This window comes from Tympanuchus pallidicinctus, unplaced genomic scaffold, assembly GCF_026119805.1.
Source record: "Tympanuchus pallidicinctus isolate F22 unplaced genomic scaffold, pur_lepc_1.0 scaffold9, whole genome shotgun sequence".
NCBI classification, from domain to species: Eukaryota; Metazoa; Chordata; class Aves; order Galliformes; family Phasianidae; genus Tympanuchus; species Tympanuchus pallidicinctus.
In genome coordinates this window covers 7,516,656-7,534,085 of record NW_026294813.1, presented here as the reverse complement: position 1 = coordinate 7,534,085, position 17,430 = coordinate 7,516,656, and the positions used below count along the sequence as shown (strand labels likewise).

The following is a 17,430-nucleotide window of genomic DNA, read 5'->3' as shown; positions in this document are numbered from 1 at the left end:
AGAAACCCTACTAACAGCCACCCCACAAAAGAACCTTGCTGCATCTTGCTCTCTTTTCTTAACCCAGAAGTATTTGCATGCCCTTCAGCCTTCCTAATGGCCCATTTTTTGCCCTTGACATTTGGCACTAAGCTCCATGAAGAACATACTTCACAAGGACACTGCAGAAAAAGCTGCAGGAGAAGGCTGACTTCGTGGAATGTCAAGGGCACAGCATGAAGTTTCACCAACTTACAACATCAAAAGTCATCAGCAATGAATTTAGACCAGATTTTTCAAATGAGAAGGCTACAGTTTGATTCCTAACCCAGATAACAGAATCACAGGATTGTAGGGATTGGAAGAGACCTCCAGAGATCATCGAGTCCAACCCCCCTGCCAAAGCAGGTTCCCTACTCTCGGTCACATAAGCAGGTGTCCAGGCGGGTCTTGAACATCTCCAGAGAAGGAGACTCCACCACCTCCCTGGGCAGCCTGTTCCAGTGTCCGTCACCTCACTGTAAAGAAATTCTTGCACACATTTGTGCAGAACTTCCTATGCTGCAGGTTCTGGCCATTTCCCCTTGTTCTGCCCCCACACATTGCTGAAAGAGTCCAGCCTCACAACTCTGCCCCCCCACACCTTAGATATTCATAGACCTGGATCAGGTCTCTTCTCAGTCTTCTTTTCTCAAGGCTGAACAGACCCAGTTCACTTAACCTTTCTTCATAGTGGAGATGCTCCAGGCCCTTCACCATCTTTGTGGCCCTAAGATGCTTGAGCAGTTTGCAGAGGTGATGAGACCTTGCAAAATTTAGTGTTTTGGGACTCAAACGTCATTGAAATGTAAAGCCATTTTGAAATGCCTAAATATAAATTACTTAACTAAACTTCAGAATGGACCAACAAATCCCTTGTTTTAATATTTTTATGATATGATTATATATTTTTATGATTTATGAGAAAACTGAAATTAGAGATTATTTTATTCCAAGTAAATGACCAACGAGATATTCCAAAACGACGCAGTGATCTTTTATAGCAGTATACTGCCTCAACGCTGTATCTATCTGAAACCAAATTTCAAGTATCCAGAAAGCTATGTTCAAAAGTGTTCTGTTGCTCTTGGAAACAGATAGTTTCCAGCATGGAAAACAGAAAAAAAAAGCACTGATACTCCTTTATATATACAGTTTTGGATCATTTTATCTCTCCCAATTGAGATTTTTGTGGGAATATGATTGTAAATCATTCAGGGAAAAAAAAAAAAAAAGAACAACACACACACACACACACACAAAACACCAACATCTCCACATCTCCATAGATGGTCAAATCACCCTACAGCTGAAATAAATCCACACAAAGCCTAAAAATAAAACAGGAATTATGCATCCAACTAACATGCGTGTTATCTATTACAAAGAGAAAAAGAATGCAGCTTAGAGTGAATGCAAACCATAGCATGCTTAAAAGGGAGACCACACCATCCTGCATGATAGCGACTGATGATGTATGAGCAACAGCTACAACTACAAAACATGAACATGTAGAATCCCTCTAGATGCAGTTCCACACAAAACTTCACTCTAACTGGTCACAGCCATTTGCTATTGGTGCAAAAGATTAGCAGGGAGACAGAACATGACTGACAGAAGTTTGCTGAAAGCATAAGCCCTCTCTCCCACGTACAATCCAGATCCTATGCAGCTTACTTCTGGAAGCCATGTACACAGGGCAGAACCTTAGTACAGGTTCCAAAAAGCAACTTAGCTATTTCTCAAAAAAAATCCAAAGCTGAAGAATGAATTCCTGTGGAACAGAAAGGTACTTCTTAATGTGGCAATACTGACCAGCAAAAATAACCTGTCAACAATCATCTGTTTCTGACATGGTATCAGGATGAATCTGTAATCAGATTATATGGCAGAAGAATGATAGGCATATAAGGTGAGAAAAATTGCCTCTTAAAAACAATATTAATGGACCTAAAGTAGGCATATTCCTACATGATTTTATAAACATTTATCTACATATTCAAAGAATGAACTATTACTTTAGATTAGAGAATGGGATTTTTTATCCTTCATACAAGAATTCATATCTATCTAAATTAAAAAGCTTTTCACGGATCTAAGATGGAAAATGCTCCCCCTCCTACAATTCAAATCTTGTATTATAAATAATACCAATTTACATACATCTATAGATAACCAAAATAATCATACACCATATAACAGAAGGCACCTGGAATATTTGTAAAATTTCTAACAAATTGCCAACTTAGGATAGTCCACATACATTTGCTTCACTTTCATCAGCCAAAAAATGTGATACAATGAGTATATGGTGCCTACTGTTATTTCTTTATTCTTATTTGCAACTGGAATTATCAAACATTTTATTAAGAAAAATGTTTAAAACAAGTTTTGGAGAGAAGCAATTTGTTCAGTGTTTTTCACCACATCTGTTTCCTCTTACATAAACAGTACACAATATGTCACAAATGACTGAAGTTCAATGAAGGAAAATTAGACATCTAAAAACAAATACAGACGCATCAGACTGATCTAGTTAAACAAGACTGCATGTTGTAATGTTTTATTTATTTTTTTTTCCTAGCTAAGTTTCTTAGACTCTGCGTTTTACTTGGTGAAATTATCTACCTGTTCATGATTATGGGTTACAAAGAATCACTGAACTGCACAGGTTGGAAGGGACCTGAGGAGATCACTGAATCCAACTCCTGCCAAAGCTTCCCTCCAATAGGTTGCACAGGTAGGTATTCAGTTGGGTCTTGAATGTCTCCATAGGAGATTCCATAACCTCTCTGGGCAAGTTGTTCCAGTGCTCCATCACCCTTACTGTAAAGAAGTTCTTCTATATGCTTGTGTGGATCTTCCTATGTTCAAGTTTTAGGTCATTGCTCCTTGTCCTGTTGCTACACACCAACAAGAAGAGCCTGGCCACATCCATTTGCCTCCCACTTCCATTTACATATTTATTAATATTAATCCGTCCCCACCTCAGACTTCTTTTCCCCAGGCTGAACAGACCCACTCAGCCTTTCCTCATATGGGAGATGCTCTAGGCCCTTTATCATCTTTGTCGCCCTCTACTGGAGTCCTAGTAGATCCCTGCCCTTTCTAAAGTGAAGAGCCCAGAACTGGACAGTACATTCTAAATGCAGCCTCATCAGGGCAAAGTAGAGGAGAATAATCAACTCCATTGACCTGCTGGCCACAGTCTTTTTAATGCAGTATACCGTTGACCAGGATGCCATTTTAACTTGTGCATCATACATACCTATTTTATGCAGTGGCTGAAAAGTAAAAATAGTCATCAAGCAGATAGTGAAGCCACTATTCAGACAAGCGCAGGTACCTCGCTGTCACTCTGTGTACTCATGTTTCACTACTAGCAACTCCATGAGATATTTCTCATATATGAACTGAACCTATACAAATCCAGTGAAGAATACAAATACAATTTTGGAGAAAATGAACACAAATTAATGAAGACAGACTAGGAATAATGTTACAAAATTTAAAAAGTTGCTCTAAATTTTGATCAATAAACAAGACATGAAATAGACCCCCTCATTAAGAGTAGAATATATTATCCTGTTTTGCATATCAAAATACCCACATTGTACCACTGTTCACAAAATACGATGTTAGTCATCTTCCAAAGCAATGTCTTTAGAACTGTTTTTTGAGTGTGTTCAGTAATCAGAAGCCATCTTTGCCAAAATGCAAGTCCACAGTGAGACATCTCCAAGAATCTCTCATTTTCTCTAAACACAGGAAGCAACGCTGAAATGTCTGAGAAGATCACAGGAAGAAGGATGCTCATGGCAACACGGGAGAAGTCTCAGTCAGAGAACAGAGCACCCTAGAATACGGGCAACTCCAACGACAGAAATATATTATGCATCATCTCCCATTAAAAAAAAAAATAACAAAGTAGAATTTCCTATGTAGTAACTGAATATAAGTATATAAATTTATATGTAAATACAAATTAAAAGCAAACCTTATAAAATCAGATTTATAGATCCAATCATTTATGAACAGGAAGATTACAATAAATGACAGAAGTTTTCATTAACCGATTCATTTAATCAAAAGTGCAATCAAACCAAGAACACTGACAAACACACCTTGGGACTCCACTCCTGTCACACACAAAGGACAAACTGGTTCCATGAAACAAAGTGATGAATTAGAACTTTGGTTTTCAACATTTTAAAGGGAAAAATAAGATATAACCTGAAAGAACAGAAGGGCATTAAAGGTTTGTTCTTTTTAAGCAAGGAAACAAGCCAACCACATGATGTTAAGAAATAAAAATAAGACAGTAAAAAACATGAAGGTAAGTATTGATCTGTTGAAGCCAATTGCAGGTTTCTACCAACACAAATTTTAAAAACTACAGCAGGACAGGTAGGCCAAAAGCATCAACAGCTGTACGTCCCTGAGCTTCATGGGAAGACTGTGATGTTGAGACAAAATAATTGATGCTGCGATGTGGCGCAGCTCAGGCTGTTAGACATGAACATTTTTGCAGGCAGTGAGGAAACATTCCTCAGATACAGAACGCCAGTAATCAGACTGTTGCATGATGAGCACATCAGCTTCTAGGTTTCTATCATATACCGTCCTGCCTTGTATTACTGTTACACTGCTCAAAAAACAATAGTAGCATGTCTTGTACTCCAGATAGTGGGCTGTTAGATTTGACTTTCAGAGGATTGCTAAGTGCAGGATACTCAGAATAGTGTAAGCAGCCATAAATAATTCAAACATCACTCAGAGATACCAAAATATATCCACAGCTGAGCTACAAACCGAAGTAGAGGAACTCCACTACACAAAACACCCTTTGTAGAAAGCAAACCTCAGACCTCCCAAACTTCCTGGTTGTTCTTCCCTTCACTTAAGGTATAAGAAGAAAAAAGAAAAAAAAAATCAAAATGTTTTAAATTTACAGACTGTTAGTGGGTTTCTTAGCAGTCAGCTCTGGGTTATTTATGGGGAGATTATTTTCATATGATGGATAACAGAAGTAAACTGAGTTTATGTAAAGCATTATGTATGAAGTGAGACTAAATCTTACATTGTTTTCACCAAGAACAGACTTGGGAATCAATGAGATTAGAAACATTAAGGTATAAAAGAAGCCCATGTGATCTTAGTATCTCTGTAAGCAGCAGGTGTGGGCCAAAAGTATTGCTCTGCTGGAGGTATCATCGCCAGACCATAGCATGGATTTGCTTACGGCATTCTTTGGCTGTATGTCTCCCACGTTTTTTCTTTCTAGTTTTGGCTGATGCACAGAAAACGGCAGAAAAATTTAAGAAAACTGAAAATCCATGGCTGACAGAGATGTTCAGGAACAATAAAGGGCTCAAAACAGTGTTAAGAGTCCAACTTTCTTCCCTTGCTTATTTTCCTGCTCCTGTTCAACCTGTTCCTCTAATTCCCAATTGATTTTTCAGCACAGTTTAACATCATAGGTTTCGTGATTTACAAGGTTGTTTTTCCCTGCAGAACTTTTTTTTTTTTTTTCCAAAACGCATCATGAAATGATACCTGTACAATCTAAAACTTGGATTTTTAAAAGCTCACCTAGGAATCATTAGAAATGACTACCTTGATTTTTCAAGATCCTGAGGATACAGGATCAGTGAGTACTCTGTTTTAAAATACTGTTTATTAGTTTTGTCGAGCTAACTCTTGTTGTGCTACTGTGAATTGTTTTGGATGAATTCATTTTGCTTGGTTATCCAATTCCCAGCAAAAGGAAATGGATATTTTGTTTCCCTGGCTGTAGTGTACAGACCATACTTATTTTGACCCGTATTTCTGAAATATCATTTCTCAAATCGTCAAAAGCCTGGAAAATTCAGCGCACTATGAACAAATTTATTAAAACTTTTGAAAAAATACACCTTTGCTGAAAGTGGTGTGGTATAATAAATAACTGCTGAATGTTTAGTCTTCAGCTAAACAGAATAGCTTCTCGTGTGCTAGGAAGAGACAGTGGCATGTTTCAGCAATGCACTTTCTAAAGCCTTTGTATCACCATGAAGCATTTGGCTAAGTATCAATGCAATGAGATCAGACTGAAGTTCATTGAGTTACACAGTGATCTCATTTATCGTTGTTTTTGGAAGACAAGGTTAGGTAGGCTATATTTTCACACTAACATCTGCAGAGCATTCCAAAATCCTGGCATAGCCAATGACATGTAAGTTCCCAGTCTTGTGATTTATCCTCCTCCAGTACACATAAATTAGTGTGCGTAGATGGAATCCTGTCACTTCAACTAAAGTATATAATGTAAAATAATTTTAGCTGACAGATTTTTTTCTTCACCTGTTTTTAAAAAACTAATTTACAAGTCATTATGATTTTATTCAGCATTAAATCCGTAGACATTCTCCACTCATTTATTTGGCAGAAATTAAGACTAGAAAAAGCTCAGTAGGAACCACAGAGCATTTCTTATTAAATCTGTGTTCAGCAAGCAGAACTATACATGATATATACTGAATAAGAATTGAACAAGATCGTGTTTGACCATAAAGCACTGGGGTTTTACTGAGGTTACAGTTAGGTCCTCCTTCTATAAGGGTAGATTCTACCCTTCCTTCATATTGTTCAGCACTATTCAAGTCAGTTTGTGCAAACAATTTGACTACAGCCCTTTCATGAGAAACATTAGAAGTTTTCATGAGTGTATATCACTTGCAATGCTTTTAGTTCAATTATATTCTTCATGGGAAGAATATTCAAATTGGGACGAATAAATTTGGAACAAATACATCTGTCAAAAAACAAAATTTACCATGGTGTCCCGCACAATCCAGGGAAATAAGAAACAGAATATTCTTCTACCATACTTCCCAGCAGAGCTGAACATCAAAATATCTTCCCCTGCAGTTTATACAAAGGCCAGACAGAGGCAAATGCTCAAAGTATGACATTAGCCATGCTGGAGCTATTAATGGAATAAATGCAGCAGTCAAAGACCCTCTCAACATAAAAGCATCACTCTCTCCCATCTCTGGAACTTTGCCCAAATCACAGTCATATTTTCATATTTGTCAGGTTTTTTTTTCCCCTGAAATCAAAGGCCTTTCTTCATAAGAGTAAATAAAAATTAAGTGTTCTTTCTGTGCTTCAAAGTAAAATGCTTTTAGTAATGATGCACACAGGGCAGTGTGCATCTTTCTAAGGAAAGATATACTGTTTCAGTTTCAATTTAAAATTTTGTGTTGCTTCAGAATTAAAAACAGTAGGAAATGCAATTACAGAGAAATTAATTTCTTATTAGAGAATGGGGTGTTTTTTTTCCGTTATCTACCTCTATGTTTGAAAAGGGACATATTTAGTACTTAATAATTACATATTAGCACATAATTAGTATTCAGAGAGAATCTTTATAATGTAAATATACGTGAAGCGTTTACAAATCTTGAACAGTCTTGCCCAGAAACCCAGGAAGCCAACCTTATCCTGGGCTGCATCAAAAGCAGGGTGAGTGAGGTGATCCTGCCCTTCTACTCTGCTCTGGTGAAGCCTCACCTGGAGTACCGCATCCAGACATGGAGTATGCAGTGCAGGAGAGATGCAGACGTGTTGGAATGCGTCCAAAGACGGGCTGCAAAAATGATCCAAGGGACAGAACACCTCTCCTATGAAGACAAGCTGAGAATGCTGGGGATATTCACCCTGGAGAAGAGAAGGCTGTGGGGAGATCTGAGAGCAGCCTTTCAGTATCTAAAGTGGGACTGTAGGAAAGAAGGGGACAGACTCTTTAGCACAGTCTGTTGTGATGGGACAAGGGGAAATGGTTTCAAGCTAAATAAGGGAAGATTTAGATAGGATGTAAAGAAGTTTTTTACTATCAAGGTGGTGAGGCACTGGAATGGTTCCCCTAAGAGATGGTGGAAGCCCCATTTTTGGAGACATTCAGTGTCAGGCTGGATCAGGTTTGAGCAACCTGGTGGAGCTGTCCTTGTTCACTGCAGGGGAGCTGGACTAGATGTGCTTAGAAGGTTTGCTCTGACTCAAACAATTCCATGATTCTATGAAAATGAAGTTAAACACTTGGAATGCTAACTAGACTTAGCATTAAAATCCATTCTGCAGGAAAAGTGACTGAACTAGAAAGGATAGTTATGTCAATTATTGCTTTGACAAACTCAGGTGTGTCACATGCAAACCACTGAGTTTCTGCACAAATCTCAGTTTTTATTGAACTAGTACCAAACTTCAAGCAAGTTATCTCATCTAGTTTCAAAAATTGTAGAAGCTTCAACATGGGAACAAGTTACTGTGGAACAAAGAGTTACTATGCATCATGCTGACAATTCATGCAGTTATCCTGCCCATGACAAATTCAAGATAGTTTACATCCTCTGAGAGCTAAGCTCATTCAAATTACTTTGTGTTTTCTGAAGGCTAAGTAGGCATGTGCTACCAGCATGAATGAACTAACATGTAGTAAGTTCCATCACAATTTGATATTTTCTAAGCCTAACTGTAGCATAGAAAATTATTTCTGTCATTAATACCGTCACCATCACTTGAAGATTCCTTTTCTATTCAAAATCTTCCATGTACATACTTGCTGATGACAGTACAGTCACTTCTCAATGTTTTATTAGACTAAGAAAGAGACAGCTTCTTATCTTACCTAATGTCAAGGGATTTTACTGTATCTCAAATCATTTACTCCAACACTTGACTCTATAAAGCTGGATCAAGATCTGTTCTTGAAATAGGAACAAAATGGGGAAATGGGGACAAAAGTCTCTAGTAAGTATATGGGCCTACGAAGACAATGCTTTCTTCAGCTCAATTATGAATGGCAGTGGCAAGCTTTGGTGTTCGAAGTAAGACCTGCTGTCATCTTGCCCAAGGAAATCTGCTGTCCTAAGGCAAAGCTAAAGCATCAGAGAGAAGATAGAAATGCCAAAGTTACAAACCGTACCTCACTTTCATCTTACCACGATTACCTATCAAGTGAAATTATAAGCTTTAGATATATTCTTCATTTTCTAACTAATCTCTCTGCTAAAGGAAAAAGAAATGTGTTGCTGGCGTACAGTAGACCTCCAAATTTATTTCAGATTCCTTTTCCACATACTGCAACAGTGAGCTATTTTCCATCCTCCCACTCTCACCCAGAAGCGATGTCTGCTTGTCACTTAGCTGCTCAGGAGAGAGATAAGTAGTAACAAGTTGTTGATCTCAATATTTATTGCCAAGTCGAAGCAATAAGCAAAATTCTATTTGACTATGAGCATTTGGCAGATTAAACACCACCATTACCAGTCCAGTACCCTTCAAGTGTAACTTAACCACACCTTACAGCTCTTTTGCTTTATGCCGCAAGCCTTTACATAATGAATGTCTAATGAAGTTGCAATTTCTCTACACCGGCCTAGATATGCAGATCACTTGACATAATACAGTTGAACTGTTTGTTGTTTGCTAAATCTTCAATTCTTCTTTACTACTAGCAAATCTGTAGTACACTTGGCGACATACTACCACCAAGGCTGACCAGTTTAGCTTTTCTTATGCACATATGTTTTTGGAGCCCAAAGTCAGTGCCCTCCATTGACACAAGGACAAAATAATGTTCTGTAACTCAAAGACTTCCAGAACATACCCCAGTGTGTGAGTACAAGACTTGGGCAATATATACTATGGGTTTTGTAAGGATTTATCAACAGTTATGCACCTCTTTCAGTCCCAGATCTTCCATCAGGGGAGTGCAATGTCAACTGTTCTCATAAACTGGGACTATTTACAGATATGGGTCATTATTTTTGATAATTTCCTTCAAAGTCATAGATGTGTTTCAGCCCTAACAGGGCAAGAGACTATATTTTTAAATGATTACTGTTTCATCCTTTCTGAAAGATGTGTCTGTTAATGGACATTATTTTTGGTTTGAACTAAAGAATGATATTTACATGAGAGTTCAAAAGCTTATTATTATTAGGTGAGTTTCCAATACTAATTTTACATTTTAGTAATAAGATTGAAGATGCAGTTCAATTCATAGAATTCTCAGCAGGTCACAAAATCGCAGTACAGACTGTTTTTACTGCTTCCTGGACTAAAGCTAAGCTCATTCATATTTGCAAAATAAATTTATAACAGAACATGAATGTGAGCAAATATCTATTAATACTTTTAACCTGTAGAAATTTTCGCCAGATCTGATATGAAGGCAGACTCAGTATTGTTAACGGGGTACACTTCTCAGTTCGATTGTAGAAAAATTAAAGCTGAGGTCCACATCATCTCTGCTAGTTTTTCTCATTCCAGTAATCAATTCATGAAGATAAAAATAGGGACAATGAGAAAACTGAAGTGCAACACTGCCAGTAACTACTCTTCTTTAAGCTGAGATCTTTTGTTCAAGCTCTCCTGTTGCTTACTGCTACAACTAACTGCCTAGACAAGTTCCAAGCCTTGAGGTATTCTCCAGGCCAAAGACAATATTTTAAATACTACTGCAAAAACACCAACAGCATTACTAACTTGTGATTATACCTAGAATCTCAGGATATTTATTGATTTTTTTTTTTCCACACTTCAGTTTGCAGAGTCACGCAATATCAAGAAAAACTCTCCTGCTGAATTAAATGAAAAGCATTGTTGGAGATGCGGCCAGCTATATAGTCAGGCTACCCCATGTTCCTTCCAGCTACGGTTATAAAAGGGATTAAAATTCAGATCAGTACAATGCATAATTCAAATATCTAACTACAAGCAGACAAAAGAGGTTCGCACTAAACAGTGCTCAGCTCTCAGTCTCCTACAAAAATACAGATGGAAAAATGTTTTTTTGGCCATTGCTGCTACTTGATCATTGCCAACTTTTAGGAATCTAGCAAAATTCTTAGCTCATGAATACTTCACCAAATTTTCTGGTCGTTTTCCTTAAACTAGAACCATTATTTTCTTTCTTTTCTTTTGACTGAGCTTCTGCCAGACAACTTACTTTTGTGCATCAACCAGCCCTCAAAAATACAGTGACAGACTGCTCAGACCATCTCAAAAGAAAAAAGCTCATGTTGATAGGATTCTGACAGCAACAAGCCTGTAGCTCTCTATTCCTGATGGATTTCAAGTGCCAGGAGAGTTCCCCTAAGAGAAAAGAACTTCTTCAAACTCCCTGGGGGAGTGTTTTGCAGGAAAGGAACAGCTGAAATCAGATTTGTCCACTGAACCAAAAGTACTAAAAGGCTGTTCGAACACTGTAACAAACACAAGAAGTACGGCACAGCCAAGTAACTTTACTTTATAAATCATATCGTTTTCATTTCCTGAATTCATAAGCACAGTGATGCAATAATGGAAACTTTTGTATGTTTATAAGTTAGATGACCCATAATCGTTCCCTACAGTAAGCACTAGTAATTTCTGACTATTAAAATAATTGTTATATTCTATTGCTATGATTTGCTTAGCACATCAAGCCAGTTCTTTTTTTTTGTTCTTTTTTTTTTTCACAAACTGTATTACATTGGCAACAAAATTTCTAACCTTAGCCAAAGGTATTGGATGTGATTAATTTCTAACATTCTTTTTGGAAGTCAAAATAAACAACTACTCAATTTTCGTTGTTTGCTAGCTTGCCATCCTAAGCAGGCTGACCTTCACACAAATTCACGTTGGTTGTCCCTAATTAACTTTTCCTTTTAAACGTTTGAATTACATCCAGTTAGATTCTTACCCTTAAAATTCCATTTCATCTAACATTAATCCCCAATTGTTATAATTCATTTAAATGACAATACCACATTATATTGTAAATTAAACTTACAATTAGATTAGACTGTTCAGACTTACAATAAAAGTCCTTGATGTGAAAATAAAAACTCCAGGAAAATTGAAGGTATCCTTTACAATCCTGTCTATACAAAGTATTGTATGATAGGGTGAGATCTTAAGATGCTGCCACATCTGATCAAGAACACTAATATGTAACTTTCTAGAATATTTAAAGTGATTGCTTTGGGATATTATTTTGTGATCCCTTGCTTCTTCTTAAGTTACTCTAGTCTCAATATCCTTGTTCTGGTTAGATGTAGAACTTAATGTGCTATCTCAGCCTCTGCTGAGATGCCTCACCTATGCAATTAGCAAAACTGCTGAAAATATACCTTGCAGATTTTCTCAAGGAGAGTTCCTTGGAAGGAAAACAAACCTGTGCATTTCTAGAGTAATACACAAACTAGCTGTGCAAGGTTGGATTCTATTCTGCACACTGCTAACCAATATTTACACATCCGCTTCACACCTTCAATGTAGTAGCTGCTTTCCAGACACTTGAGAAGGGCAGCCTGTATCTGTCAGATGACAGATCAAACAAGATGTGTCATTTAAGCAAAAAAAACACAGAATGGCTTGCTGGAAGTAACAACCGTGTTACAAGGCTCGACGAATGAGACGCAATGAAGTTCTGTCAAGACAATCTGCTTCATACATTTCTTTTCATAATTAACTGTAATCTTTGCATCCTATGTCTCATACTTAATTTGTTTAATTGGCTGATGTCTAGGATGGCCTCCAGCTGTCTAGACCATTGAACTAAGAATGCAATCCTGCACTAGCTCAAAGTATGCTGTCCAAATTTTTGCTCCTGGAGCTTTACATGAGCAGTTATTCACACTGCTTTCTAGTTTGTCTTTGTAAGGTATTTCCTGTTCTACTTGTTTTAATTGACTTTTATTCCATCCAAGAATTACCTGACTGCCATACTTACAATAAGCATACATCTGTTTTGCCAACAATTAAGGGTTTTTTTAATTGTTGGGGTTTTTTTTTTCATCTTTGACTTCACTTACAAGGCATATTTTATGTCTATCCACAATGTTAATTATATCACCATGACAATGAAATATGCACTTCTTCTTTTCTCTCTTTCTCCCCTGCATCATATTTTTTGTTTATTATGGGTGCATGACCCCATGATACAAGAGTAGAAAATATTTGCGTGCTTCCTCTTTATTTTTCAATGCACAATCATACCTGGCAATTTTACAATGTGTATGTTTTCTAGAGTGACTTGTCTGTTGCCTGAACATAAACGGCCATTTAACCTTAATGGCTAAGAACATGGTGGTTGAATAACACCCAGTATCATACATTTTTCCTTTCTCAGTCAAAACATACCTTCTCACCATAGGCCTTAAAAAACTTCACTTATTTTTCCATTTCCTAACAGAGAAAACACTTGTACTTGTGGCTTAAGGTGTACAATCCAGCATTCTCACGGCTTCATTTCACAATTTACATCAACCAATAGTTACTTTGAAATGCCAGTCCCTTAACACTTAAAAAAGATTCTGTGATAAGATCTAAGGCAAATTAGTTGTCTCCATCTCTCTCCAACAGAAAAGAGACTTGATCTGTCTGACTCTACCCTCCTAGTAATTTGGCAGAGGAGTCATACCTCCACTACATTAAACTTCCAACTTTTATGAAAATGAAAGTGTGCAGAGGACTGTAATCCCACTAATGGATCCACTCTCTAAAAGAATGCAGTCCAGATTCAGTCCTCATTAGAAACTGGAGAACCCACAGAGGGATGTAACAGTGGTCACAGTTTAGCTAAGGAAAAGCCTCAGATAATCCTCACATCAACTGTAAGACTCAAGCCCATTAGAATTCTGTACCTTCTGGAACACTTCAAGAGTCTGTCTCATCTTCTCACTGTTCATGCAGCATCTGAGCACTGCTCATCTCATTTGTTTCTATCCTGTTTCCCTAGCTATACTTTTGAACAGTTAGAAAGTTTATTTTCTAGAATTTGTGAATCTCTGAAGCCAGATACCCTTCTACAAGTCTCTCCTTTCATTACTAAGCAGTAAAACATCAATCGAGTTTATAATCAGTTTTCCTTCTGCCTGTTTTATCCTTTTGATGATATCTGCCAGATCTCTTTCTATCCTTTTCCCCTCAGCTTCCCACAAATTAGGACTTCTTTTTCATCTACATTTTCATTCTTCCCAATTACATTTACCAGATTTAAAATCTATCTTTACATGTCCCAGAGAGCCCATCATTTTTTTCTTCCAGATTATTCTTTCTATTTGATCCTTCCCACTCTTCCGTTATCTCCTCATATTGTCAACATCTCTTGGACAGCCTGTAAAGGGATTACTCACTTTCATGACATTGTTATTTCTACTTACTTAAAAGTACAAGCTTACCACATGTTAATTGCACAATCCTCCCTCCTTCAGTTTTAGTCATCTCTTTCTTCTTTCTTGGGCCTCCGCATTGAGTTATTTCCTCTTTACATTACACATGTTCTACTTATTAACTTTTTCAGCTAAAAATTCAGACCCTACCAGCAAATAAAACTTAACAAGACACATCCCATGTCTGTTAAGAAAAAATGTTCAACTTCAGTCCAATACTGTATCCAAAATAAAAATTCTTCTAGTGAGGCAAACAGGGTGGAGAGAATATTTTTTAAAATATTCTGCAAAAATCCTGGCTCCAATAATAAAGGCAAAGGTGTAAATCTGTGCAATTTCCAAATGAGATCAACTGAAATGTATAAGAAAACTTAAATCATTTACACTCAATCAATAAATGGTGACATCTAAGCATATATAGAAAAATGAGCTCTCAAGTTTCATTCTCAATTATCTTCATAATTATCCTCAAATTTCCAGAAGTTCACCTCTTTCACAGGGTCAGTCTTTGTGTACAGTCAGCTTAAAAAATAAATTAAACAAAAACACCTAGACTCACATAATGAACAAAAAAACCCAAAAAGCTTCCAATGAACATAAAGACAGGAGACCAAGTAGAAGCATGCAAAAATCTAAGTTTCACTTCTGTATGAAAGCATCACACAATCCAATTTTAGAAAAGTGCAAAGGTATCTGAATTGTAAAGAATTTGATGAGAAGAAAAACTAAGTTTGAGGTCTCACTGCAGAAGTACAAATAAATCAGTCAACAAAATACAGACAACAAAACTCAATGTGAATTTTTAACATATTTTTGTGATAATTAGGAACATAAAACAGAGCTGAAAGTAGCAGGCAGGCACAACATTTATATCAAACTATAACGAATAATCATTTAAATTCAAACACTGTTAGAAGGAACACATACCACTACCATCAAGCCCATGTCCAATAGCATTTCAGTTCACTAAGTATAAATGTAATAGCACATCCCTTCCTAAGAATAGGAGCTTCCAAAAGAAGAGTGTGACTTTCAAATGCAAAGTTGTGAAGTGAAACTTTAACAGTACTCCTAACCCCTCTCTAAAAGTTAAGCCATGTAATACATGACAAAAAGGAAGGAAGGAAGGAAGGAAGGAAGGAAGGAAGGAAGGAAGGAAGGAAGGAAGGAAGGAAGGAAGGAAGGAAGGAAGGAAGGAAGGAAGGAAGGAAGGAAGGAAGGAAGGAAGGAAGGAAGGAAGGAAGGAAGGAAGGAAGGAAGGAAGGAAGGAAGGAAGGAAGGAAGGAAGGAAGGAAGGAAGGAAGGAAGGAAGGAAGGAAGGAAGGAAGGAAGGAAGGAAGGAAGGAAGGAAGGAAGGAAGGAAGGAAGGAAGGAAGGAAGGAAGGAAGGAAGGGAGGAAGGGAGGAAGGGAGGAAGGGAGGAAGGGAGGAAGGGAGGAAGGGAGGAAGGGAGGAAGGGAGGAAGGGAGGAAGGGAGGAAGGGAGGAAGGGAGGAAGGGAGGAAGGGAGGAAGGGAGGAAGGGAGGAAGGGAGGAAGGGAGGAAGGGAGGAAGGGAGGAAGGGAGGAAGGGAGGAAGGGAGGAAGGGAGGAAGGGAGGAAGGGAGGAAGGAAGGAAGGAAGGAAGGAAGGAAGGAAGGAAGGAAGGAAGGAAGGAAGGAAGGAAGGAAGGAAGGAAGGGAGGAAGGGAGGAAGGGAGGAAGGGAGGGAGGAAGGGAGGAAGGGAGGGAGGAAGGGAGGAAGGGAGGAAGGGAGGAAGGAAGGAAGGAAGGGAGGAAGGAAGGGAGGAAGGAAGGAAGGGAGGAAGGGAGGAAGGGAGGAAGGGAGGAAGGGAGGAAGGAAGGAAGGAAGGAAGGAAGGAAGGAAGGAAGGAAGGAAGGAAGGAAGGAAGGAAGGAAGGAAGGAAGGAAGGAAGGAAGGAAGGAAGGAAGGAAGGAAGGAAGGAAGGAAGGAAGGAAGGAAGGAAGGAAGGAAGGAAGGAAGGAAGGAAGGAAGGAAGGAAGGAAGGAAGGAAGGAAGGAAGGAAGGAAGGAAGGAAGGAAGGAAGGAAGGAAGGAAGGAAGGAAGGAAGGAAGGAAGGAAGGAAGGAAGGAAGGAAGGAAGGAAGGAAGGAAGGAAGGAAGGAAGGAAGGAAGGAAGGAAGGAAGACCAATTTATTTATTATAATCTCAATTAAGGAGATTGCCTAAGTGATCAAGAAGTATAAAACTTACTATCTCTTGTCTCCAGTATTATGACGGTAGTTTAGCAAGGATGAGCAAGGAGCTATGTTTGTTAAGAACTTAGCTGGCAATGAGATGTCAAGTTTCCAAAGGAACCAGCTGGGAATAAAGCAAAAGAAGGAAGCTGCAGGTACAGAAGTATCAATGCATACTTAGACATTGAAAGAACTTGCATGTCTTTAATATAAAATCAAAAGCAGTTTTGAGACATAAAACATTGCAAGTCCTTGTAGATGTGAATATTAATACCACACTTTGAATTTCTTTTGAATTACAGGGTGACTCCCAGTGGCTACTTTTTGAGATTCAAAACTTTATTTACTTCAGATGATTTTCATATATTTTTAAGGCATCTGAACTCATCTGATGAAAAATTGCCAAGCATACTTGTAAGTTTATCACTTGGGCTCTCTACCGCATGGAAATAAAGATAGAACCAAAATGGATAACTGCTTTTCTCCAGATGCTTTTGGCATTACTCCTGAATGATAACTAGCTATTCCTGATTATGATGGTGAATATAATAGAAGCCAGAAGGAGCAAAAAATTATATCATCAAGCCTAGCAGTGATAAAAAAGACAAATAGTTCAGAATAATGCACATTTTTAGCAGCCACAGAGTACAACATACTATGATTTTCAGCATCTAATGGTATTTTCCAACTTAACAACTTGGAAATTACTTTAAACCTTAGTAGGTTTTTCTGTATAGTTTAGATACAATACAGTACACTTTCTCCTCAACCCATTTTCTCTGCAAAGCAGCAGTATAAACAAGAAAACAGTTTCCTAACATTTAACCAGAAGAAAATGTTCAGCAGTAATTATTATTAGAATTAGTCTTGTTCTTCTTAAGAAAACTAACTGCTATCAGTTTTGGCTATTTCTGAAGAGCTGAAAGTAGCTGGAAAAACAGTATGCTGCATTTATAATGAATAGAAAGAACATAATCATCACTCTCCATCCTCACAGGGAACTGCTTTGGTAAGTGT

General features: G+C 37.8%; 1 protein-coding gene across 5 annotated transcripts in view; it reads right to left on the bottom strand.

Annotated features, from left to right (window-relative positions):
- The window catches only part of ARL15 (ADP ribosylation factor like GTPase 15), a 231,155-nt gene that overhangs the window by 25,195 nt on the left and 188,530 nt on the right, over nucleotides 1–17,430 (bottom strand). Inside the window, exon 7 of one of the 5 annotated variants that reach the window (XM_052670238.1) lies at nucleotides 10,646–10,714. The exons of the other annotated variants lie outside the window; for them this stretch is intronic. Coding sequence (XP_052526198.1) covers nucleotides 10,682–10,714 — 33 coding nt within the window. The 3' untranslated portion in view covers nucleotides 10,646–10,681. Of the gene's footprint in view, nucleotides 1–10,645; nucleotides 10,715–17,430 lie in introns of those variants that run through there. 5 annotated transcript variants of the gene reach the window in all.